The following is a 25934-nucleotide window of genomic DNA, read 5'->3' as shown; positions in this document are numbered from 1 at the left end:
TCACAAGTTAACTTTCACAACATCTGAGACACCATTTTGGCCCAAGACACAAGGGATACTGAGAAAGATTTCTTCTTTTATTCCATATAAGCCCTAAAAGGCAAAATTAGGTTATTATTCAGTAACCTGATATGGAAAAGCAGCTATGCAAGACAGCTTCAGAATAAGAATATACAGAGAGACTGTGGAGCTCAAGAATCATTCGGAGGGCGGCAGAGTGATCTTCAACAATACGAAGGGCATCCTAATGTCCTATGACCGTGTAAGAACTTGTGTTTAATGACCTGAAGAATGTGCCAGATGCCTTCAAAGGGGCCAGAAAGGGCACTGTCTATTTTACCCCTTACCCTTGTCATATTTCTTTCTAAGCGGAAGAATGCCATGCAGTCTGATGAAGGACTGTGAGATCAAGCAGGCTGTGTTTGGTGTAAAATAATAAAGAGAACAGTGAAGGCAGAAGCAGGAAGTGGCTGGGCAGGCTCTGCTTTGTATAATCTTTACATGAGGGGATGCCACTGAGTTTGGACAACAGATGCTAACAGGTGGCTTCTCAAGCTTCCGGAGGTGAAGCCTCCGGTGAAGCCTAAGGTTCCAGGTACTCACATGCTCAGCAGGGTTTATGTAATTCCCCTGCCAGTCACCAATGGAATGTACTCCTGCCCTCCTGGCTACCACCTGGCTTCTATCCAGGACCTTCCATGATGGACAGGGCCATGGAATAGGTGCAGCCATGGCCACCACCCTATCCTAGGGCCACGGAACCTCCCATCAGCCGCCCTGATGTTCCCTCCACTCCTGCAGCTGAAGCCAAGGCTGTAGAGGCAGCTGCTAGAGCCTATTACAACCTGGGTAACCCACACAATGTCTACATGCCCACAAACCAGCCTCCACCTCCTCCCTGGAAGGTAAGAAGACCCAGTAGACCTCTCACACCTCTCTGCCCCCTACCACCCATGGCCTTTTCTTACCCCAGAATGTAGGGTTGGGGGAGGCAATGGGAAGGTCTTGTTCCTCCAGGTGTGCCTGTAAAGTTACCAGGAACCAGCGCTGAGAGAGGGAGAGGCTCCTTGACCCTGGAGTGGTGCCTCCCAGCTTCCCATAATAGTTCAGAGCCCACAGGCACGACTCAGTCAAGCTCCCCTCTCACCGTCTCTGGGGCTCCCCTCAGGAGCTCAGCGTCCCTGTTTTACTCTAGTGGCCCGCAGAGGGCCTCCCTACCCACCGTTTCCTCTGCAGTCCAGCTCCCTCATTTTGGTAGCCACTTTATACTCAACCTCCTGATCTCCGTCAGAACAGCCACATGTCTTCTCCCCAGGGTCCGCTGCCAGGCTCTACTCACATTCACTCCACTCTGGTCCGTGCCCCGCCAGACTGTCAGCCCACGTTCCCTTCCCAGCCACATTCCGGCTGCAGTCGCACTTGCCTGCCCCCGCTCCCCTTTCCTGTCCTTGGTCATTCGTTGCTCCCTCTGTGTAGCACAATACCTTTTAGAGCTTTAACATGAGCTGCCAGGGGTTGGGTGGCATCAGGAACAAGGCAGCGTGGCTGGGGCAAAAGCCCTCCTGCCTTCCGTGCTAGTGTTTCAGGAATTTGCTCTCTCTCCTTTCACTGTATCTCTTCCTGCTAGAAAGGGCTTCTTGGATTAGAACTGGAAATGTATGTCCATGCCATTATGCCATTTGGGGGCTGCTGGGTAGACTGGAAACAAGGGCCCTGACCTCCAAGGCTGCCCTGGCCTAGCCCTGTGTACTGCCATGACCTGCTGCACCCCCTTAGCCTATCCTCTTCCCTCTAAGCGTCACGTCTGGTTGGCAGTATGACCCCTGGATGCACTGAAATTTGCTTCCTTTCCTCATAGACTGGCCGTGAAGTGAGGAAATGGTTATTTAAAGAGAATTCCCTATTTATCTGACAATAAATCAAGTTAATAATATATTAATGTTAAATAAACTCTATTGGCAACTTTATTTGCTGAAAATGTGAAGTAATAAAAATGAAGTAACTGGGAAAAAAGGTTAAGAGCATACAAATGATTTTGCTCTTAATGTCAAATGTTTAAGCATTTCCTATAAACTATAACTCATCTGCTGATGTGTTCAGTAAAGACTATGAAATTCCCGTATTGCTCAACCTCTTTTCAGGAGCATTCATTTGACACCTCCCTGACTCTTCTTCAGGAGCCCTCTGGGGGTAATTGCTTATTCTCCCACAGCCCTTTGTATCCTCAAAAGAGGAAGAGTGTAGAATCCACTGTATACCCCTCACTGTCTCTTCCAGATTATTAATCCCTTGCTCTTTTAAAAACAAAAACAATTCCCCCTATTTTTTGAGGCCCATCTTATTCAGCTCTTCTTTCCTTTCTAATGACCGTCTACAAACCTCTTGAGTATTCCATCTCATTCATAAAAGACTTTGACCCTAGCAATCTTTTCTCTCTATCCCAGTTTGTGCCATTATCCTTGGTGGCTTCATTGTCCATGTGGATAAACGAACCAATTCCCTTTCTTTCCAGTTTCTTGTCTTCTTTAGCTCATGGGACCTTCTCCCACCCCAAGTATCTTACTCTGAACCTTGTTATGAGGTTCCTCCATATCCAACTTATATTCCTTTCTTGTAACTCTTTTGCTACACCCTAAGACCCTTTGCCTATTTTAATTTTTAGAAATATTTCTTAAATTCTTTATTACTCATTTTCTTTTTGTAATTTATTCATTTGTATGTAGATAACATTTAAGGGCAACGGTCTTGAATTTGACTGTGACCCTTTAGCAGAAGGTCAAACTCATTTTTAACAAGTATAGACACCAAAACTACCTACATCTCTATCTCTCTGTCTTCCTCTCTTCTCTCTCCTCCTTTAACACTCCACAAGTAAAACCCAAACCCAGATGAATTCAGTTATCTACTTTCTCCCCTCCTGCACTCAGGTCCCTAGAGAAAACCGCACAACAAAGCTGATCTTTAACTTTTGTCAAAATTAATGCTTATCCAGCTGCAAGGCACAGGGATATTAGCTCGGTGCTTTGTGACAGCCTGGAAGGGTGGGATGGGGAGAGTGGGAGGGAGGGAGACGCAAGAGGGAAGACATATGGGAACATATGTATATGTATAGCTGATTCACTTTGTTATAAAGCAGAAACTAACACACCATTGTAAAGCAATTATACCCCAATAAAGATGTTAAAAAAAAAAATTAATGCTTATCTACCTCAAGCATCCACCTGACAGTAATTCTGCCTTTATTTTTTGTCAAATTCTATTTCTCACTGTCTACAAAGATGATTTCAAATCTTCTCAAACACCTGACTTTTCTATACCTCCCTTGACTTTCAGTAGATGATTTTGTCTCCTTTCACTAAAAAGACAGAAGTCATCAGATGCTTCCAATGCCAAACTTACAAACCTATATGATTCACTACCTATCTTCTCTTTGTTATCCCCTATTAAAAAAGGTAGTTGTCCCTCCTCCTTTCTAGGACTAATACCTTCACCAATGCTCTGGATCCCACCCTCTCTGCTTATTACTATCTTCAATATCTTCTTTACATCTTATCTTTTAAACAACAACAAAAAAACCTGCCTTGCCCTGATTTTCCTCTCCAGTTACTGCTCTCTCTCCTTAATTTCACAGCCACTTACCTCAAAAGAGCTGTTTATATTGGCTTTAATTTCTCCAGTCTACTTAAAAGGTTCTCAGCTGGAGGTGATTTTGCCTTACCAAACGTTCCCAAGGGACATTTGGTAATGTCTGGAGACATTTTTTTTTAACATCTTTATTGCAGTATAATTGTGGAGACATTTTTGATTGTCAAAACTGGTATGCTACTGGCATCTAATGAGTAGAGGCCCGGGATGCTGCTAACATCCCACAATGCACAGGACAGCCCCAATAATGAAGAATTATCCAGCCCAAAATCAATAGTGCCGAAGTTAAGAAAACCCTGATGTACTCCAATCAGAATTTTTCATTTCTATTACTTTATTAAACATCTGCTAAGGTTATCAGTGACCTCTGTGACTTTACCTTCCTGGCATTTTAACCCTCATTTTATATGACTTCACATCAATCAAGAACAGAAAACCAATCCTTTCATCTTTAAGGCATCCTCCTTTCACTTGGTGACCATGATTCCATGTTCTCTTGGTTTTTAACTCTGGCCACCACTTAGTCACCTTCGTGGACTCACACTATAAACTCTGCTGTTAATACTGAAATTCCTCAAGACTCAATCTCAATCTGTCCTCTCACTTTATACTCTCTCCTTAGGCAAGCTCGTTGAAATTCATGGTTTCAGCTACCATGTGTAGGGGATATCTACTGTCTTTGCCTGTCTAGTATCTCTCTCTCTTTTTTTTTTTTTTTTTTCTTTTCTTAATGTTGACAGAACCTCTCTTTTCCTTTCAGGAACTGCCTCTCTCCGAACTGACAAGTATCACAGGAATGGACAAGTGATCCCAGAAAGGCCAATTATCAAGAAATTAATATGGGTAAAGGGAGAGGCAGGGTTCTGATACTATAGGCTCTAAGCCTGAAGATGCTGAGGGCCATCTTTGTTGCCCCATGGAAAAAGCCCACATGAGCTTGAAGCCAATAAGAGTGAAAAGATGAGCCAAGATTGTGGGGAGAAAAGGTAGCTCTAACGATATAGTTTGAGCATGAGGTTCGGGCCTCCTTGGCATTTCGGTTACATGAGCCAATGTATCTTCTTTTTATTAAGCTAGTTCGGGTTGGCTTCTGTGGCTTTTAACTAAGAGCCCTGATATACACTTTTTATGTTGATGATGCTCATATTTATAACTCCAACCCCAAACTCCTATGAATTCCAGAAGCTTGTACCCAACTGACTATTTCCTCTGAGATATTGCAAAGGCACCTCAAATTCAATTTCTCCGTAACTACAAACATGATCTTCAAACCTGATTCTCTTTGAATATGCCTTTCCTCAGTGGATTATATAACCATTTATCTAACTGTGCAAAACAGAAACCTAAGAATGACCTTCATCTCCCTTATTTCCCACTTCATTCCATTATCAAGACCTATGAATTTTACCTCTTAAATATAGTATAACTCAAATCTGCCACCTTCTCTTCATCTCTACTACTACCATCCTCTCTGTTCCGAGCTAATGCACATCCTCTTCCCAAGTTTACCCACCTCTACTCTTGTCCCCTTCAAATCTGTTCCATCCATCACAGCCCCAGGAATCTTTTTAACAAAAAAAGATTGTAAAACCAGTCCCTTTCTTAAGTTCCATTGGTGGCTTTCCATAGCTCTTATGGTAAGGACCCAAACCCCTTTATAAGACTTTCAGTGGCCTGACCCTGCTTACTTCCTCCAGCCTTATCATGTACTTCCCTTTGCTCCCTTTGCTCTGTGCATTTCAACCACTGACCTTTTTTCTTCAGATCCTCAAGTGCTCTCTACTTATATCTACCTCAGGTCCCCTACACATGTGTCCCCTCTGCTTGGAATATTAGTCCAGCCTTGCAAATTAACTTCTACTCATTATTCAGATTAGGTCATTTTACTTCCTTAGGAAATCTTCCCTAACCACCACAAACACCCCCTCCGCAGAGCAAATTCTCTTCTTGAATACTCTAAGAACTTCGTAGTTTGTCATCATAGCACTTAACACAATGTGTTATCATATATTTGCAATTGTTTTATTAAGTTCCTATCTTCCATTAAACTCTATGAGGTCAGGGCCTCTATTTTGTTCACCAACATATTCTCAAAATTTTGTATAATGCCTGGCACATAGTAAAGACTCAGCAATATTTAAACAAAGATGATAAGTGAAGCTTCTATTTAAGCCTACCTTAACCATAGTGGAAACTGGATGCATTCTCCTGAGATTTTTCAAAATTGATCTTACCAGATCTGTCACAGACAGTCCAACAGCCCAAGAGGTATACCCCTTCAGCTTGAGAATCTCATAGGCACTACAGTTGTGGAAAGTAAGAAAATCAAATTCATGAGAAGTTGATTCAGAGAGAACATAATATTTTTCAAGCATCTGTTCTGAAGCAGTCTACATGTCAATATTTCTCAGAGATGTCATCTTGAAATTATTTATGAACAGGCAGTAAAAATTTCTATATTATTCTCATAAACTTCATTATTCACTTCAAATAATAATTCACCCCTCATTCATCATAAAGGTGGAATATTAGGTCATTCTGTCCCTCAAAATGAAACTTTTAGTTTTAAATTTTTTCTTAAATATCCAAACATAGAATCTGATCACCTTGAAAGTTGGCATATACATCTTGCTGACCACATAATATTGTTACTAAGGTGCCAGTGTAAATTTAAACTTTATATAATTGTAAGCCACGTTACACATTTTCCCCAAGAATTATTATTAAATCAACAACATACTGAAATATGGGGAAATGTTCATAATACATTTTCAAAGGAAAATAGCATAATCCTAAACATTATGTAATTTCTTATCTCAGCCTTGTAAAAAACATAATGCATTTTTATAGGAACTTTAGAATCATATCAATCCACCAAATCATTAATAGTGATTATTTTTGAGTGACAGGCTTACAGGTGAGATTAGCTTCTTTTTTTAAATTAATTAATTAATTAATATTTTGGCTTCATTGAGTCTTCGTTGCTGCATGCGGGCTTTCTCTAGTTATGGCGAGCGGGGGCTGCTCTTCATTGTGGGCTTCTTATTGCAGTGGCTTCTCATTGCAGAGCATAGGCTCTAGGCACACGGGCTTCAGTAGTTGTGGCATGCAGGCTCAGCAGTTGTGGCTTGCGGGCTCTAGAGCACAGGCTCAGTAGTTGTGGCGCATGGGCTTAGTTGCTCTGCGCCATGTGGGATCTTCCCGGACTAGGGCTCGAACCCATGTTCCCTGCCTTGGCAGGCGGATTCTTAACCACTGCACCGCCAGGGAAGCCCCAGGGTGACATTATCTTCTTTATGCTTATGAATTTTCTTATTTTCTACAATAAATATGTATTTTATTTTTGCATTGCCACCAACAGCGATCTCAGGTTTGGACTGACAGTAAAACTCAAAGGACAAAGAAGTTTTAACCTAACTCTTATATAATTTTGAGAAAAGGATCCAGGACAAGAAACACAGAATGTACAGTATCGTTATTTGTATCAGATGGTCTTGCAACTACCTAGGCACAGTTTCAAGGCCCCAGGACTGCACACAACACACTCGGTAGCAAATTACACTGATGTGTAAATGGACAAGCTCAACACAGGAAAGTTGGGCCTGCACTACACTTATTGTGGTGTCCTGTGATTTGACTATCAATCCAAAACCAGGGGTACTACTAGAGGGCATGAGGATTCATGTCAAAATTAAAATTAACTTTCAGATCCTCAATATAACCAAGACTCTGTGGGGTAAGTAAAAAGAAAGGAAGGAAAGTTTTGCCTAGAGATTGATTGACTAGTGGTGTATGAGTTGAAGAAAGCTTTGCAGTAGATAAGTGGGGACAAATCTTACCAGTAGAATCTGGATGACAGGTTTACGCTCTCAGGAATTAACAAAATGTCTTGAGAAAGAGAAGAGGGTTGAGAAGAAAATGGCTAAAAACATACTCCTTTAGTTGCTATTAACCATCCTAATGAAATTAAAACTGCTGGTGTAAAAGGGAGGATAGAGAACAAGCAGTTTCAAGGCTGGTATTTTAAGACAAAGACTGACCCATGCTGTAAACTAAATGCTCTATTCAGAACCTGGAAAGACATCCTATTAAATCATGATGTCACTCCCCTGCAATTGTTAGTTAGGCACTGGAAAATCAGAGGCTATAATATAAAAGAGTTGAGTCATTTTTAGATAAGTACTAGCAGTATCCTGAGGATTCTTTGTAACTATAGATCCTCTGCTAAATGAACAAGGGGCAAATAATTTAATGCTGGACACTGCATTGTTGAGAGGACTAACTGGAATGAGTACTGATCTGTAATGTGTTGCAGTGTTTGGTATTCAAATCATACAGGACTACAGTGGAAAATGTGATCTTAATCACTATTCCCTTATAGCAATAGTGTTTCAAATGAAAAAGAAACTAGCAGTCCCTGTAGTACAATTATCTGGGATTGGGCAGACAAAAGCCTAACACTGTGACCTCCCTATAAAGATGGGCTACTCCATGACATCTGGAAACCAGTATTGGCTAAAACATGTTCCTTTGTGGCTGGGTTATAACTGACCCTCCAGATCAGTTAGATTCCTGCATTTACTGGGAAATGGCCTCTAGTGGTCCCTGTAACTGGAAATATATGGTACAATATATGGGTAAGGGACATTTTTGTTAAGATATGAAATGATACTGTAATATTAACATATGTCTCATTTGCTAGGCATTAATTTAATCTCTTATCCAAAGCTATGTGGCATAACAAAGGTTTGTAGGTCCCCTTAAGGAAATTTAAGAAAATGAAACATACCAATAAAAATTATCACAGTGAAAAGATATTTTGGGATATTGACCTGAAACTTCCAATTGATGTGGAAATAGTTTGACTAGAAGAAGAAATAAATTTGCTTTAGAGAAACTGAACACACAAATGCATCTATCAATAACATTAATAAGGTACAAGTGATAGTAAATAAAAGGGCAAAATAAGATAGTCCAATTAGTTAAGAATTACCAAAACATCTGGTGAGGGATTCTGGTTACCTATTGGATCTTATAGATCCTGGTAATTATAGGTGTATACAAGCTTGTTTTTTTTCTATGTGTAAAATATTAGGACATGTTTGTCACAGGAATTATGAAGGATATATGATACAAAGATAATCACCCAGGTCATGGGTGAATAGTTAACAGCAGGTATGGACCCTTTCCAAAAAGGCAGGAGTATCTAGGAAGATGACTTTGAGTTTGCTTTTTCACAAAAAAGTTTTCTAGGTTTAAAAATCTAGTTAAATACTGGAGGATTCTAGGAAGATGGAGAAGTAGGAAGCACCAGGAATCTATCTCCCCAACTAGACAATAACTGCACTGCCAGAATCTGTCTGATATAACTTTTGGTGGAACTCTGGAGTCTTCTGAAAGCTTGGAATTTCCAGGGGAAGGTTTGTATGTTAAACTGTGGTTAGTTTCAGCCAATTTCAGCCCTTAGCAGAGTAGCAGGGCTGTTTACATGTACCGAAAGCAGTTTGTGCACAGCCTGTGAAAAGCACCCTTTCCTCCAAATATCAGAGATCTGTTCTCTAATGACTGATTACTGCTTCTGATGACAGAGGGGTAGACAAAGAGGGCAAAGCCATTGTTGTTGCACCTCCCCACTACTGTTGCAAGCCTCTCCCCCTCTGGCTAAAGTAACCTCCAAGGAATGTAAAGGGCAGGCACCCTTTCCCCGTTCCCTTAATATTTCTTTTTCCCCTCATGGGAGCCAGACATTAAATACCAGAACATACAAAAGCAGTGGCATATTTGGGGGAAATAAGAAAGTAACCACGTATGCCCAGGGAAAAGCATAGGCCTAGAAACAACCTCAAAGACCTTAAAAGTACACCTCAGGTTGGTCCTTGGCACAGAAACAGCCTTCAACAATCAAAAAACAAAAGCAATAACAACAAAAACCCACCAAACCCTGGGGAAGGGATAGAATCTGATAAAGTTGTCATACATTACTAGATTCAAACATCCAGTTTTCAACAACAGCAACAACAACAAAAAATCACAAGGCATACAAAGAAATATAAAAGTATGGCCCATTCAAAGGAAAAAATGAATCAACAGAAACTGTCCCTGGGGAAAAAAAAAACTGATGGCAGATATACTAGACAAAGACTTTAAAACAACTGTCTTAAAGATACTCAAAGAACTAAAGGAAGAGGTAGAGAAAGTCAAGAAAATGATGAGTGAACAAAATGGAAATTCAATAAAGAAATATAAAACCTAAAAAGAACCCCCACCCCCAAAATTCTAGAGCTGAAAAGCACAATAACTGAAATGAAAAAAATCACTAGATGGACTAAGAAGCAGATTTGAGCAGGCAGAAGACAGAATCAGCAAACTGAAGATAGGACAATGGAAATTACTGACTCAGGAACAGAAAGAAAAAAGACTGAAGAAAAGTGAAAAACAAGATCATCAGCAGATTTCTCACCAGAAACTTTGGAGGCCAGAAGGTACTGGGCAGATATATTTAAAGTGATAAAAAGAAAACAACTGTCAACCAAGAATCATATCTTATACCGGCAAAACTGTTCTTCAAAAGTGAGGGAAAAATTAAGACTTTGCCAAAGAAACTAAAGCTGAGGGAGTTCATCACCACTAGACCAGTCCTGCAAGAAATACTCAAGGCAGTCCTGCAGGATGAAATAAATAACTTGAAGCCATGTGAAAAAATAAAGATCTCAATAAAGGTAAATGCATGGGCAGTTATAAAAGCTAGTAATATTGTAACAATGGTTTACACTTACACTTTTTATTTTCTGCATAATTTAGGAGACTAATACATTTAAAAAATTAGTCTAAAAGCTAGTATTACTGTGACTTTGGTATGTAACTCCCATTTTCAAATTTAAGAAACAATTGCATTTAAAAGAATTATTAGTTTATATTTTGGGGCAAACAGTGTGCAAAGATGCAATTTTGTGACATCAACAATCAAAAGGGGTGAGGATAGAACTATGAAGAAGCAGAGGTTTTGTATGTTATTGAAGTTAAGCTGGTAGAAATTCAAATAAGAGTATTATAACTTTAGGGCGCTAAAGGTAATCCCCCATGGCAACCAAAATGAAAATAGCTATAATAGCTATAGGATATTTACAAAAGAAAATGAGACAGGAATTTAAATATTTCACTACAAAAAACAAACACAAAAGAAGACAGTAATGCAGGAAATGAGAAACAAGAAGCTCTAAAGCATATAGAAAACAAATAGCACAATGACAGAAGCCCCCATTATCAGTAATTACTTTAAATGTAAACAAATTACACTCTACAATCAAAAGAGACTGACATAATGGATCAAAACACATAAGCCAAGTACATGCTGTCAACATGAAACTTACTTCAAAGCCAAAGACACAAATAGATTAAAAGTGACAGAATGGAAAAAGATATTTTATGCAAATAGTAACCAAAAGGGAGCAGGGGTGGCTATACTAATGTCAGATAAAATAGACTTCAAATCAAAAATGTTTACAATAGGCAAAGAAGGACATTACATACTAATTAGAGGTTCAATAAAGAAAATGAAAGAAAATAAAACTAATTATAAACATGTATGCATCTAATAGCAGACCATCAAAATACATGAAGCAAAAACTGACAAAACTGAAGGGAGAAATAAGACAGTTCTACAATAATAATTGAAGACTTCAATACCCAACTTTCAATAATGGATAGATCAATCAAACAGAAGGTAAGTAAGGAAATAGAGAATTCAACACCACAGACCAACTAGATCTAACAGACAAATGGAACACTTTACCCAACAATAACAGCATCTACATTCTCCTCAAGTGCACATGGGATATTTTCGAAAATAGACCATACATTATGCCACAAATTAAGTCTCAATAGATTTAAAAAGACAGGCATCATACAAAGTATATTCTCTGACACAACGAGGTGAATTTAGAAATCAATAACAGAAGTAACACTGGAAAATTCACAAATCTGTGGAAATTAAAAAGCACACTCTATAACAACCTAATGGATCAAAGAAGAAAGCACAATGGAAATTAGGAAATACTTAGAGATGAATGAAAATGAAAACATAACATAAAACTTATTGGTCAGAGAGAAAGCAGTGCTAAAGGGTAAACTTATAGCCGTATATGCTTACATTAAAAAACACAAAAGATGTCAATCTAACATTACAACTTAAGGAACTAGAAAAAAAAGAACAAATTAAACCCCAATCTAGCAAATGGAAGTAAATAATGAAGACCAGAAATAACAAAATAGAGAATGGAAAAACAATAGAAAAAAATCAATGGTTCTTTGAAAAGATCAACAAATTGACAACTTTTAGCTAGATGAATTAAGAAAAAAGAGAGAAGACTCAAATTACTAAAACCAGAAATGAAAGTGGAGCCATTATTACTGATTCTAAGCATTACCCATTTACCAAGGCCAAAGTCACTATAAGAAAAAAACTAGAGGCAGAGGCACCACACGGGCCCGGGCAAGCTTCTGGGTTGGAGCCGTATGCCACGGCCTAGCATGTCAGAAACAGATGAGGAGCAGCCCATGGAGACAATGGGCGCCACCGACAGCGGACACGAGGCCACCACTGAAGGCAAGTCGCCAGCCGGCACTGGGGTCACAGTGGGTGCTGAAGGCGGAAACACGGCGCCCCAGGCTGGCAACCAGAACAGCACGGAGGGCTACTAGATAAACGTCAGCAAGAACAAGGAGGATGCAGGAAAACTGTTCACTGGTGGCCTGAGCTGGGATACCAGCAAAAAGGACCTAAAGGACTATTTTACCAAATCTGGAGAGGTCGTTGACTGTACAATAAAAATGGATCAAAAAAAAAATGGATCCCAGGGCTTCCCTGGTGGCACAGTGGTTGAGAGTCTGCCTGCTGATGCAGGGGACAGGGGTTCATGCCCCGGTCCGGGAAGATCCCACGTGCCGCGGAGCGGCTGGACCCGTGAGCCATGGCCGCTAAGCCTGCGCGTCCGGAGCCTGTGCTCCGCAATGGGAGAGGCCACAACAGTGAAAGGCCCGTGTACCGCAAAAAAAACAAAAACGAAAACAAAAACATACCAAGTATCTTTTCCAAACACAATGTTACAAAACTAGAAATTAACAGGAGGGAAACTGTAAAGTTCAAAAATATATGGAAATTAAACAACACACACCTGAACAACCAAAGAGTCAAAGAAGAAATCAAAAGGGAAATTTAAAAATATCTTGAAACAATGAAAATGGAAACACAACATACGAAAACTTATGGGATGAAGCAAGAGCAGTTTGTAGAGAGGAAAGTCTATACAGCATGAAATGCCTACATTAAGAAAAAAGAAAGACCTCAAATAAACAACCTCAAGGAGCCAGTAATAGAAGAACAAACCAAGTCCAAAGTTAGCAGAAGGAAGGAAAGATCAGAGTGGAGATAAATTAAACAGAGACTAAAAGGACAATAGAAAAGGTCAATGAAACTAACACCTGGTTTTTTGAAAAGTTAAAATTGACAAACTAGACTAAGGAAAAAAGAGCGAAGACTCAAATAAAATCAGAAATGAAAACAGAGACCTTATGACTGATACCACACAAATACAAAGGATCATGACACTACTATGAACAATTATATGCCAACAAATTGGATACCCTAGAGGAAATGGATAAATTCCTAGAAACATTAACCTACCAACACTACATAATGAAGAAATAGAATAATGAGTAAAGAGATTGAATCAGTAATCAAATATCTCCCAACAAAGAGAAGTCCAGGACCAGATGGCTTCCCTGGTGAATCTACCAAACATTTAAAGAATTAATGCCAATCCTTCTCAAACTCTTCCCCAAAATTGAAGAGTAGGGAAAACTCCCACACTCATTTTATGAGACCAACATTACTCTAATACCAAAACCAGATAAGGCTGCTACAGGAAAACTACAGGCCAATTTCCCTGATGAATACAGATGCAAAAATTCTCAACAAAATATTAGCAAACCAAATTCAACAATATATTGAAAGGATCATAAATCATGATCAAGTGGGATTTATCCCTGGGATGTAAGGATGTTTTAACATATGCAAATCAATAAATGTGATATACCACATTAACAATAAAAATAAAAATTTTATTATCATCACAATAGATGCAGAAAAAGCAATTACCAAAATTCAATATCTGTTCATGTCAATATCACATCAACAAAGTGGGTAGAGAAGGAATGTACCTAAACATAATAAAAGCCATATATAACAAGCCCACAACTAACATACTCAAAGGTGAAAACCTGAAAGCTGTTCCTCTAAGATCAGCAACAAGACAAGTGTTCCCACTCTCACCACTCCTATTCAACACAGTACTGAAAAGTCCTAGCCAGAGCAATAAGGCAGGAGCCAAAATGAAAAGGTATCCAAATCAGAATAAAAGAAGTAAAACTGTCTCTGATAACAGATAATACGACCTTATTTATAGAAAATCCTAAAGACCCCACCAAAAACTAATAGAACTAATCAGTACATTTAGTGAAGTTTCAGGATACCAAATACAGAAATCAGTTGTTTCTATACACTAACAACAAATTACCTGAAAAATAAATAAAGAAAACAATCCCATTCACAATAATATCAAAAACAATAGATACTTAGGAATAAATTTAATCAAAGAGATTAAATATCTGCACACTCAAAACTATAAGCCTTTGACACAAAAAAATGAAGCAGACACAAATAAATGGAAAAACATCCCACATTCATGGATTGGAAGTAGTAATATTGTTAAAATGTTCACACTATCCAAAGCATTCCATAGATTCAATGCAATCTAAAATACCAATGGCATCTTTCACAGAAATATAAAAAACAATCCTAAAATTCATATGGGGCCACAAAAGACCCCAAATAGCCAAAGCAATCCTGAGAAAGAAGAAAAAAGTTAGAGGCATCACACTGCCTGATTTCAAACTATATTACAAAGCTATAGTAATCAAAGCAGTATAGTACTGGAATAAAAACAGACATATAGACCAATGAAACAGAATCGAGAGCCTAGAAATAAGCCCTTGCAGATACTGTCAACGGATATTTGACAAGGGAGCCAAGAATACTCAGTGGAAAAATACAGTCTTTACAATGAATGGTGTTGGGAAACTGAATAATCACATGCAGAGGAATGAAACTGGACCCATATCTTATGCTGCTCACAAAAATCAACTTAAAATGGATTAAAGCTTTAAACAGAAGCCTCAAAGTGTAAAACTCCTAGAAGAAAATGTAGGGGAAAAACTCCTTGACATTGGTCTTGGCAATGATTTTTTTGGATATGACACCAAAAGCACAAGCAACAAAAGCAAAATAAATGACTGGGACTACATCAAACAAAAAAAAATATTTGCAAACCATGTATCTTATAAGGGGTTAATATTCAAAACATCTAAGGAACTCATACAACTCAATACCAAAAATTCCGATTTAAAAATGGGCAGAGGGGGCTTCCCTGGTGGGGAATCTGCCTGCCAATGCAGGGGACACGGGTTCGAGCCCTGGTCCGGAAAGATCCCACATGCTGCGGAACAACTAAGCCTGTGCGCCACAACTACTGAGCCTGCGCTCTAGAACCCGCGAGCCACAACTACTGAGGCCCGTGCACCTAGAGCCCGTGCTCCACAACAAGAGAAGCCACCACAATGAGAAGTCCACGCACTGCAACGAAGAGTAGCCCACACTCACTGAAACTAGAGAAAGCCCGCACACAGCAACGAAGACCCAACGCAGCCAACACTTTTAAAAAATAAGTAAATTAAAAAAAAAAAAAACAACGACAATATGTTACAATGCTCACTATCCCATACTGGACTTTTTAAAAACTATCATATACTTAGAAGTTATTTTCTATTTGGATGTCAAAAACTAAATTAGCTAAAATCTCTATATGCCATCTCCATTTTAAAAAAACTTATTTTTATGCTCTTTTGAAAAGGAAATTTGCTTGATTTTAAACATACTATTGCATCTCTATGATCATTCTTATATCTTTCTAATCCAATTTATAAACCGTAAACATTTGAATGGTTTTCCTGCCCCAGTAAAGATTTTAATTAGAAAGACAAACTTAGAGAATTTCATTTCTTAGGCTGGCAAGTTTCACATTAATCTAAGAGATTATCTTTCCCTTGTATCAAATAAAAGATCTACACAGGGCTTCCCTGGTGGGGCAGTGGTTGAGAGTCCGCCTGCCGATGCAGGGAACACGGGTTCGTGCCCCGGTCCGGGAAGATCCCACATGCCGCGGAGCGGCTGGGCCCATGAGCCATGGCCGCTGAGCCTGCGCGTCCGGAGCCTGTGCTCCGCAACGGGAGAGGCCACAACAGTGAGAGGCCCACTTACCGCAAGAAAAAAAAAAAAAAAAAAGATCTACAGGAGGAAGTTCTCTTCTCTCTCTGCATACATAGTCTACTCACTCTTGCTCAAAGACCTTGCTTGACATCATCTTCCATAAAGTCTTATCTAACCACAGAAATCTAAAGTAATCTCTCAACCTCTGTGTCTCTCTCTGTAACTCTCTATCCCAGCCCCTCGTTTTCTCCCTCCTCCCCCCTCACTTTTAGAGAATAAACTGGCAAAAAGCCTCGCAACTTCTCCAGAATCATCTCGCCATAGCTCAGGTCAACTATTTGAAATATTATGTCCGACAACTTCAATTAAAGTGTATACCAGAGTAAAATATCGAGTCTTTTCACAATCTGCCAACAAGTTAACTTACTAGCTTTGTGTCTTATTTTTATTTCAGATTTTCCAGGTACCCTGATTCTGTTAATGCCATCATCTCCTTACCTGTTATTTATTTTCCTTTCTAAATATAACTCAGTCCTCCCAGAGACAGCAAACCATAGTGGTCTGGAGCAAAGGCTTCTTCAAATACCAATTCCTCTGCCAGGCATCCCCTAATTATATCATTCATAAATACTACTCTGGCTTCACTGAATTTTTATAGCACTTACTGCCTATAATTCTCACATAGTCCTTATTTATAGTGCCTTATGTTATCTTCCTGTGGTTATGTTGTATTTATACCCCTAACTTGATCATTAGATCCATAATAACAGATTCTGGTCTCATACTACCTTAAAACCTTAAAAAGGTTTACTACCTATTCATATTCAAATAACATATTAAGCTTTATCTGTTTTGAATCATAAGGTATGTATTACTTTAGATAAATATCTGACATTTATCCATGTTAATGTGTGTCCCTCTAGTTCATTCACTTTCATTGCTGTGTAATATTATACTGCATAATTGATCAACTTAGTATTGTCATACAATGAATTATTTCCAGTTTGGGGCTATTACAAATGACAACACTATACATCCTTGTACATGTATCTTAGTGCACATGTACACAAATTTCTCTTGGGAATATACCTAGGAGTGCAATTTCTAGGTTTGGGATATGTTCATGTTCAACTTCACCAGGTAATGACAAACTTAAAAAAAAACATAGTTTTACTATAATACATTTCTACATGTCATGCATGAGAAAACCTATTGTTCCACATCCTGACAAACACTTAGTATTATCTCACTTTTGCCAATCTAATAGGTGTGTAATGGTATATTGATATACTTTTTATTTTCTTGGTTACTAATGAGATTGTCTTTTCCTATATTTATAGGCAATTCGAGTTTCTTCTTTTGTGAAATGTTCAAGTCTTTTCCTATTTTTCTGTTGGGCTACCTATATTTATCTTATTTATTACACAAGTACTTTTAGTCTGAACACAATTCCTTTGCCAGTTGTTTATGTTGCAAATGTTTTCTCTCAGTTTACACTGTCTCTTCACTCTTTTAGTGCCTTTTTAAGAACATAAACACTAAACTTTATACTCTTTCCTTTACTGTTTATGCTTTTTGTGTCCTTGTGTTTAATAAATTCTTCCCTATCCTGATGTCATAAAGATATTCTATGTTACCTTCTAAACAGAAGCTTTGAAGTTTTGCCTTTCATATTTTTGGTCTTTAACCAATTTGGAATTGTGTGTGTTATCAAGAAACGGTTCAGGGGACTTCCCTGGTGGTCCAGTGGCTAAGACTCTGTGCTCCCAATGCAGGGGACCCAGGTTCCAGCTCTGGTCAGGGCACTAGATCCCACATGCCGCAACTAAAGATCCTGCATGCCGCAACTAAAGATCCTGCATGCCGCAACGAAGATCCGTTGCAGCCAAATAAATTCTAAAAATATATTTTTTTTTAAAAAGGAAAGGGTTCAATTTTATTTCTTTCCATAAAAACAACTATTGCCATAAGAAAAAGAATTTATAAGTCTGCAAATTTCCCATTGATCTACAATATGATCAGTGTCATATAACAATCTTTTGTTTGTCTCTGCACTTAATTAGTGTAGCTTTGTAATAAGTCTTGATATCTGGTAAAGCAAGTTCTCACCACCTTGTTCTTCTTCAAGAGTATTCTTGACTGCGCAGCCCAGGCTGTTGCCATGGTGAAGCTGAGCAAAGGCTGCAGCAGCTCTTCAAGGGTGGGCACTTCGCCATCCACTGGAGCTCTGTTCCTTTTAAGATTTACCTGGGATTTGAGAAGAATGCCTGAATCTACTGTTTTGAACCTGCTTTGGGGATAAAGGACTATTTGGTCATCTGGATTTGGAAGCGATCGATGGACAGGAAGAGCATGGAAGGTGTGCACTCTGCCTGGGAGGTGAAATGGAACATCTTTCAGACATTTACCAGTTGGATGGCACAGGGTTCTCACTGCACAGCTGCATCTGTGGCAGAGTGGAACCTCTACTGACTTATTTATGATAGACTGTATCAAAATAAGTGTTTTTAACAATGTTTTAAAAAAGTATCTTGTCTATTCTTGGACCTTTGAATTTCTGAATGAATTTTAGAATTAGTTTATTATGTACAACAACAACAACAATAAAACTTGTTGGGTTTTGACTGTGATTGCATATAATTTATAATCAATATGGGAAGAACAGACATCTTACAATATTGACACTTTTATGAACAAGGCATATCTCTTCATTTATTTAGATATTTAACATCTTTCAATGAGGCTGTATTATTTTCTGCATAAAAGCTCTTATACCATGTCTTGTTAGATTTATTCCTAGGTACTTCCTATATTTGATAACAAATAATACCTTTAAAATTTTTTGCTTGTTTTTGAATAGATTTTTAATAATAGTTAATATTATTAATAGTTAATATTAATAATTATTAATAGTTAATAATTTTGTGTCTGGCATCCTTGCTAAACTCTTATTTAGTTTTATATGTTGTCCCTCTTCTTATATTTATCTTCTTTTTGATTTTTTTATAAAATCAAAAAGTATGTTTTTATAATTTTACTTCTTCCCCTTTACTAAAAGGATTGATTCAGGTACTTATCCTGCCATATGACTAGAAATTAAAGGCTGAATGATTTTTTAAAGTATTTTAATATAGGAGTAGTTCTTTCAACTTGACTCCACTCAATAAACTCAACAGATTAACTGATGTAAAACATACTGATACCCAAGGCACACTGAACACTCTCAACTAGCAGACTTCTGTCTAGTGCATCTGTATACTTCTGCTCATGAGTTGTTGCATATCAAGAATCTGTCACGCTTATACCCAAATATATTTATGCCAGATATAGCTATTAATTATATAATATGATGTAAATCACTAAAATATGAGGGTGAAAGAAATACACGGTAAAGGTAAACACTACATTCAGGATTGAGATATGAATAGATGTAACACACAGAATGTATCAAGTGGATTGGTAATGTTTTATTTCTTTTGCTGGGTGTTGGATACACTGATGTTTGTTATACTTAAAACTTCTTATATCTGAAGTATTTCATAATTAATTTTTTTAATGATTGTTACTATGAAAATTAAGTTGAATGCCTTAGAAAGACATATTAAAAGAAGGTTGTTTAAAAATCTTCCTCTTAGGTATGAGAGACATAAAAATGGAGAAAAACCATAAAAATTTCATAGAATTTTGTGATTAGACTGCTTCATGAGTATCTTTAAATTAATTACAGTATTTTAAAGAAATAGAAATGATTACTACTGGTGTGCTATAAAAAACACACTGCAAAACTCCAATCAGCTGAGCCATACTCAAAGTCCTTGCCCTACAATCAGAAAATCAGCAAATGAAGTTCTAAGTACACTAACATGTTTAGGTCAATATAAAATTTTATGATGGTTCTTTCTAATAGGCATTTTTAAATTAAGTAACCACTTTCAGTTCCAATCATGTTAGATAAGAGGGATTCTAGAAGAAAGTATATCTGTTGAATCACATTACCAAAAAGCACACTACATACATCAGTGTATGATAAAAGTTATTTTTCCTAATACTCTAAGGCTTCTTAGTTGGCCAACACATGATGCTAATGCTAATGGGGCTAAGCTCTCCATTTCCTCTTCTGTAGCCTCAGACTATACCCTGAAACCTGATCCTCTAAAAACACACATCAAAAAAACAGGTTAGGGACTTCCCTGGTGGCGCAGTGGTTAAGAATCAGCCTGCCAATGCAGGGGACACGGGTTCGAGCCCTGGTCCGGGAAGGTCCCATATGCCACTGAGCAACTAAGCCCACGCTCCACAACTACTGAGCCTGCGCTCTAGAGCCCGCGTGCCACAACTACTGAAGCCCATGAGCCTAGAGCCCGTGCTCCGCAACAAAAGAAGCCACTGCAATGAGAAGCCCGTGTACTGCAACGAAGAGTAGCCCCCGCTCGCCACAGCTAGAGAAAGCCTGTGCACAGCAATGAACCCCACACAGCCAAAAATAAATAAATAAATAAAACAGGTTAAAGAATATAGATAAATGTATCAGTAATATTACAAAACTATTCAAGACTGCATATCCTTGAGAAAATATATAAGACTGAATGGCAAGTTTAAAAAGCATTTATATGTCAGTTGTGTAAAAAACAAATGAAAAAAGGAAAGAAACAAAACCATTAACAGACGAGATTTAAAATTTTCTTCATACTTTTTTTGTATGTACCAAATTTTCTCCAATTAGAATGGAATGTTCTTTTTTTTTTTTTTGCAGTACGCGGGCCTCTCACTGTTGTGGCCTCTCCCGTTGCGGGGCACAGGCTCCGGATGTGCAGGCTCAGCGGCCACGGCTCACGGGCCTAGCTGCTCCGCGGCATGTGGGATCTTCCTGGACCGGGGCACAAACCCGTGTCCCCTGCATCGGCAGGCGGACTCTCAACCACTGCACCACCAGGGAAGCCCCTGGAATGTTTTTTTTCAAAAAATTAACCTTCTAAACTATATATCCTAATTACAATAGTGCTATTTTTAAATTTTATATTTATTGACAACAGTTTGATAAACTTCATTACTTGTTTTTAAAGCTCTGAAAATAACTTTATAAAACTAACCTTTTCCAGAAACAAACTTTGAAGTATTAAAGAAAAGACTGCCATGCTGAAGATCCATTGTTTCTCCCTTCAGCTTGTCCACTGCAACATCAACAAGGGCAAGCTCATCAGCCAAATCCTAAAATACATGGAAGTCCTGAATAAAATGTTCCCATTTCAGTTTTAGGAGAAAGAGAAAAAATTTTGTGTGGTTATTTTATAATCAAAGGAGTGTTACATTTTTAATAGAAAAAGTGTTATAAAAATAATGGTCTTAATGGGAGTTCCCTGGTGCCCTAGTGGTTAGGATTCTGAGCTTTCACTGCTGTGGCTCCGGTTCAATCCCTCAGTCGCTGGTAGGGGAACTGCAAGCTGCAAGGCATGGCCAAGAAAAGTCTTTTAATGTGCCTAGAGAGACCAGAAGTTAAGGTAAACAACAGAATGTAGCAAAAATTATTAATTGCCTTGCCTTCGTGTAATTGTTAAGTTTTTTAGAATTGGTTTTCTTCCACTTCAGGTAACAGTATAAAACGAATGAAAAGTTATGAAATCCTTTCAAAGGTTTTATTATATTTAACCCTTATGCCTAATTTCTGAATTGGTTGAAGTTGTTTTTAGTATGAATGCTTATGGCCAAAATCTAAAGGTAGCCACCTGTGGGAAACCATTTCATGTGGCTCAGTATATTACAATTAACGTCCGCCTTCCAACCTAGGGGTAGATAAGCATATACCAGACCCAACCAATTGTTCCATCCTTCCTTCTGGCTGCATCAATTAGTTCACAAATGGGTATATGGCCCAGGCATAACAAATGAGCACAATGTCTATGAGGTTAGAAAATGGAAGATGAGAAATGAAGTCTCGTTTTTCTTTGCAATCATAAGCTCTAATGATATAAGACTCTAAGAACAAACTGTACAGCCATCTTCACCACCATATACAAAGACCCTGCCCAAGAATTAAGCCAACAGAGGAAGTATGGACTAAGATATACAGAGACTGTGTCTTGATATGTCTGAATTCCAGAATTTAGTAATATCTGAAGCTAGCTCTACTGAGATTTTTTCCAGTTACATGAACAATACACAGTCTCTATATACTGTACTATACTCTAATTTATTGGGGTTTCATCACATGCAACAGAATATAGAACTATACAAAAGGAATGCAGGGGACTTCCCTGGCGGTCCAGTGACTAAGACTCTGTGCTTTAACTGCAGGGGGCACGGGTTTAACTAAGATCCCACATGCCATGTGGCAAAAAAGAAGAAGAAGAAGGAATGTATTCCCTCAGATTCCAGTGGCCAGATTCCAAAGGTGAACAGTAAGGGAAAGGACTCAAAGTCCCTATTTACTACTGTTCCCCACCCCACCCTCCACATCAGGCACCATCTGGCCTTTCTGGAAAACGGTAAATTCTAAAATATACTAAATTATGTGTCATACATCAGGAATAGGATAAGGATAAGGAGTTTCATCCAAAAGAATCATATATCACTTTTCAGCTAACTGATAAGAAAACCAGATCATGCTTACAGATCCATTTTTACATCTGTGTATCTGTCTGGTCTGGACAGAAAAACAGAAACCACTCTAAGCATTTCAACAGAAGGAATTTAATATAGGGAATTGGTTAGACAGATGTTGAACGGCTGAAAGAACAGAAGGGGAAAATTTATGGTAACCCAGAGATAGTAACTGCAGCTTGAAGCTACCACCCCCAAGGCTGAGGAAGCAGAGAGTCTAAAGGAGGTGCTTCATGGAACTAGGCTTAGACTCTGGAAGAGGCAAAATCTGCCTACTGCTCATACCACTAAACGGACAAGATGAGGTCAATGCTGGTGGCTCCAAAAGAAAGTGGAGGTTAGAACCAACTGCTACCTTTGGGACAAAGGGATACAGCTGGGATGACAGTGAACAGAACAATAAGCAAACAGGAAGCAGCAGGTCATGGTTCTCCTCCTGCCTCCCAACTTTCCTCTAGTGTTCCCTATTGGCAGAACCTAACAAGATTCCAACTGGCAAAGGAGAAAACGATTATGTGGAGATCCAGCGCCAGCATCACAAAGCAGAGTATACAAAGTTGAATTTGGAGCTGAATGCCAGTAAGTTAATAACCAACACAGCCTGCTTTTAAATTATATTTCCAACTTGATTTATCTCCCTTCTCAACAGGTTACCAGAAAATTCTCTCAAGGGAATCTTTCCATCCCCATTTGTCTTGACTGTCAAAGACGGAGCTCAAATAATCCCTAAAAGTTTTTATTTGTTTTTTAAGAATTAACTATACATCTATATGAGCCATTTCTCAAATACAATTCCAAATAGAGAGCCTGGGATTGTTAAGCCTACCAGAATCTAAAGGAATAGTTAAGAGTATCCCAGGATCTTTTCTCTAGGGAGGTCCTGAGTAACCATAGTAAGGTAGAGAGATAGAAAAAAAAAATTAATCTAAGGAAAACTGCTATGGGCACTTTGCTCTGTACAGGACAAGGAAGTAGGTTGTACTGCTATCCACTCCTAAAAACTTTACATGTCCTGATAAAACCTTTAAAGTCCACCTTTCATGAAATATGCAGGTGTCATGGTATTCATTACAGCCCTTATGACCCTTCACATCAGTGGACTATATGAATATGAATATTTTAATATCTTTCATCACTTTCCATTTATCCCACAATTTACATCAATGTGACTTGAAGACAAGGTCCTGAACTACTCTCCTTCATTTGGACATTTGCCAGGGTACAATGGATTCTAGTAGAAAATAAATGGGCTTTAACAACTGACCTTCTCGTACAATTTGAGTTCTGAGATTTCATGATAATATTCCTTGGAGTAGGCTTTTATTGATTCATTGTGTTGAGCCCTCAGTGAATTCTTCATATCTGCAAACTCATGTCCTTTTATCTCTTGAATAATTTTCTTCCCTCTCTTATTTCTTACTGAAATGTCAATCAACTACTGGACCTCCTGACTGACCCTCTAATTTCATCTCTTTTCAATATTCCATCTTTGTCTGACAGTCTGCTATCTAGCAGCCCAGAGGGAGTAAGAAGATTCTTGCCTCATTGTCGAACATGTAGACGTTCAATGAGTTCGTTCAATGAAGTCCACCTGCCGATGCAGGGGACGTGGGTTCATGCCCCAGTCTGGGAAGATCCCACATGCCATGGAGCGGCCGTGCGCGTGAGCCATGGCCACTGAGCCTGCGTGTCTGGAGCCTGTGCTCCGCAACGGGAGAGGCCACACCAGTGAGAGGCCCGTGTACTACAAAAAAAAAAAAAAGAAAAAAAAGAAATAGAAAAATCCATTCTAAAATTCATATGGAATCTCAAGAGACTGCACAGCTAAAACAATCTTGAAAAGGAACGAAGTTGGAGGTCTCAAGCTTCTTGATTTCAATACTTATAACAAAGCTACAGTAATCAAAACAGTGTGGTACTAATATGAAGAGACATGCAGACCAATGGAACAGCACAGAGAGCCCAGGGGGAAAAAAACCTCTCACATATATGGTCAGATATTTTTTGACAAGAGTGCCAAGATCATTCAATAGGGAAAGGACAACATTTTCAACAAATGGGATAACTGGATATTTACGTGAAAAAGAATAAGGTTGGACTATTTACATTATATCATAGACAAAATTAACTAAAAATGGATCAAAGACCTAAACGTAAGACCCAAAACTATAAAACTCTTACAAGAAAAGATAGAGGGAAAGCTTCATGACATTGGATTTGGCAATGATTTTTGGATATGACACCAAAAGCACAGGCAACAAAAGTAAAAACAGATAAATTGAACTACATTAAAATTTAAAACTTCTTTGTATCAAAGGACACAACCAACAGAGCAAAAAGGAAACCCAAGGAATGGGTGAAAATATTTGAAAACCATTTACCTGATAAGCAGTTAATATTCAGAATATAAAAAGTACTCCTACAACTCAAAAACAAATGAAACCCCAATTTAAAAATGGGCAAAAGGACTTCCCTGGTGGTGCAGTGGTTCAGAATCTGCCTGCCAATGCAGGGGACACAGGTTCGATCCCTGGTCCGAGAAGATCCCACATGCTGCGGAGCAAGCAAGCCTGTGTGCCATAACTACTGAGCCAGCGCTCTAGAGCCTGCAAGCCACAACTACTGAGCCCGTGTGCTGCAATTACTGAAGCCTACACGCCTAGCGCCCATGCTCTGCAACAAGAGAAGCCACCGCAATGGGAAGCCCATGCACCGCAATAAGAAGCCCACACACAACAATGAAGAGCATCCCCCGCTCGCCACAACTAGAGAAAGCCCGCACGCAGCAACAAAGACCCAGTGCAGCCAAAAAATAAATAAATAATAATAAAAAAGAAAAATAAACATGGGCAAAAGATTTGAAACAGACATTTCTCCAAAGCTATACAAATGGCCAACAAGTACATGAAAAGATATTCTGGAAATAGAAAGGAAAATTAAAGGACTTCCATTGTTATTTTATCAAATTTGGTACTTTTTATTTTATAATGAGAATGTAATGCTTATATAATTTAAAAAAATTTTTTTAAGTATAAGCCATTGGGAAATATGATTTTCACCCATTACTCTTCAAGGAAGACAAAGTGCTGAATCACTTTAACAGAAAATGTTATACTATTAACAAAATACTATAATCAGTGTGTCTCCTAGGAATAAATTTAAATAGTCTGGCAATGCCTAACAGATGGTAAACTCCAAATAAATGTTTCTTGAATTGTGTAAAAATCAGATGATACTTATTTGCTCCAAGGGATTAACCCTGCAACCCTGCACTCATGATCATGTACAAGACCTATAAGTGCTTACTTATTTTCAGCCACGGTATAGGCTTATCACTTACCTTCAGTAAGATACAAATAGCACAGGCCAT

The 25934-nt window shown here is 38.5% G+C and overlaps 1 protein-coding gene and 1 pseudogene across 1 annotated transcript; one reads left to right on the top strand and one right to left on the bottom strand.

The window, feature by feature from the left end:
• Window positions 1-25934, bottom strand: LOC136126970 (L-lactate dehydrogenase C chain-like). The gene is made up of 6 exons (XM_065882412.1): window positions 25905-25934; window positions 21058-21175; window positions 12226-12401; window positions 8106-8160; window positions 5823-5950; window positions 1-93 (listed from the first exon to the last, which is right to left on the bottom strand). The coding sequence occupies exons 1-6, from the start codon at window positions 25932-25934 to the stop codon at window positions 1-3; spliced, it is 600 nt and encodes a 199-aa protein (XP_065738484.1).
• Window positions 146-4453, top strand: LOC136126421 (WW domain-binding protein 2 pseudogene; annotated as a pseudogene).

The sequence above is a fragment of the Phocoena phocoena genome, chromosome 8 (genome assembly GCF_963924675.1).
Source record: "Phocoena phocoena chromosome 8, mPhoPho1.1, whole genome shotgun sequence".
NCBI lineage: Eukaryota > Metazoa > Chordata > Mammalia > Artiodactyla > Phocoenidae > Phocoena > Phocoena phocoena.
This window is presented reverse-complemented; position numbering and strand designations above follow the sequence as displayed.

Excerpts from the sequence above, each read along its gene's own strand:
- LOC136126970 (XM_065882412.1), bottom strand. The coding sequence starts at position 25,934 with ATGGCCTGTGCTATTTGTATCTTACTGAAG. Across the intron at positions 21,176-25,904 it reads CTATTTGTATCTTACTGAAG|GATTTGGCTGATGAGCTTGC; the intron begins GTAAGTGATAAG and ends CATGTATTTTAG. Across the intron at positions 5,951-8,105 it reads TCTTTATAGGGAGGTCACAG|GTAGTGCCTATGAGATTCTC; the intron begins TGTTAGGCTTTT and ends CTTTCCACAACT.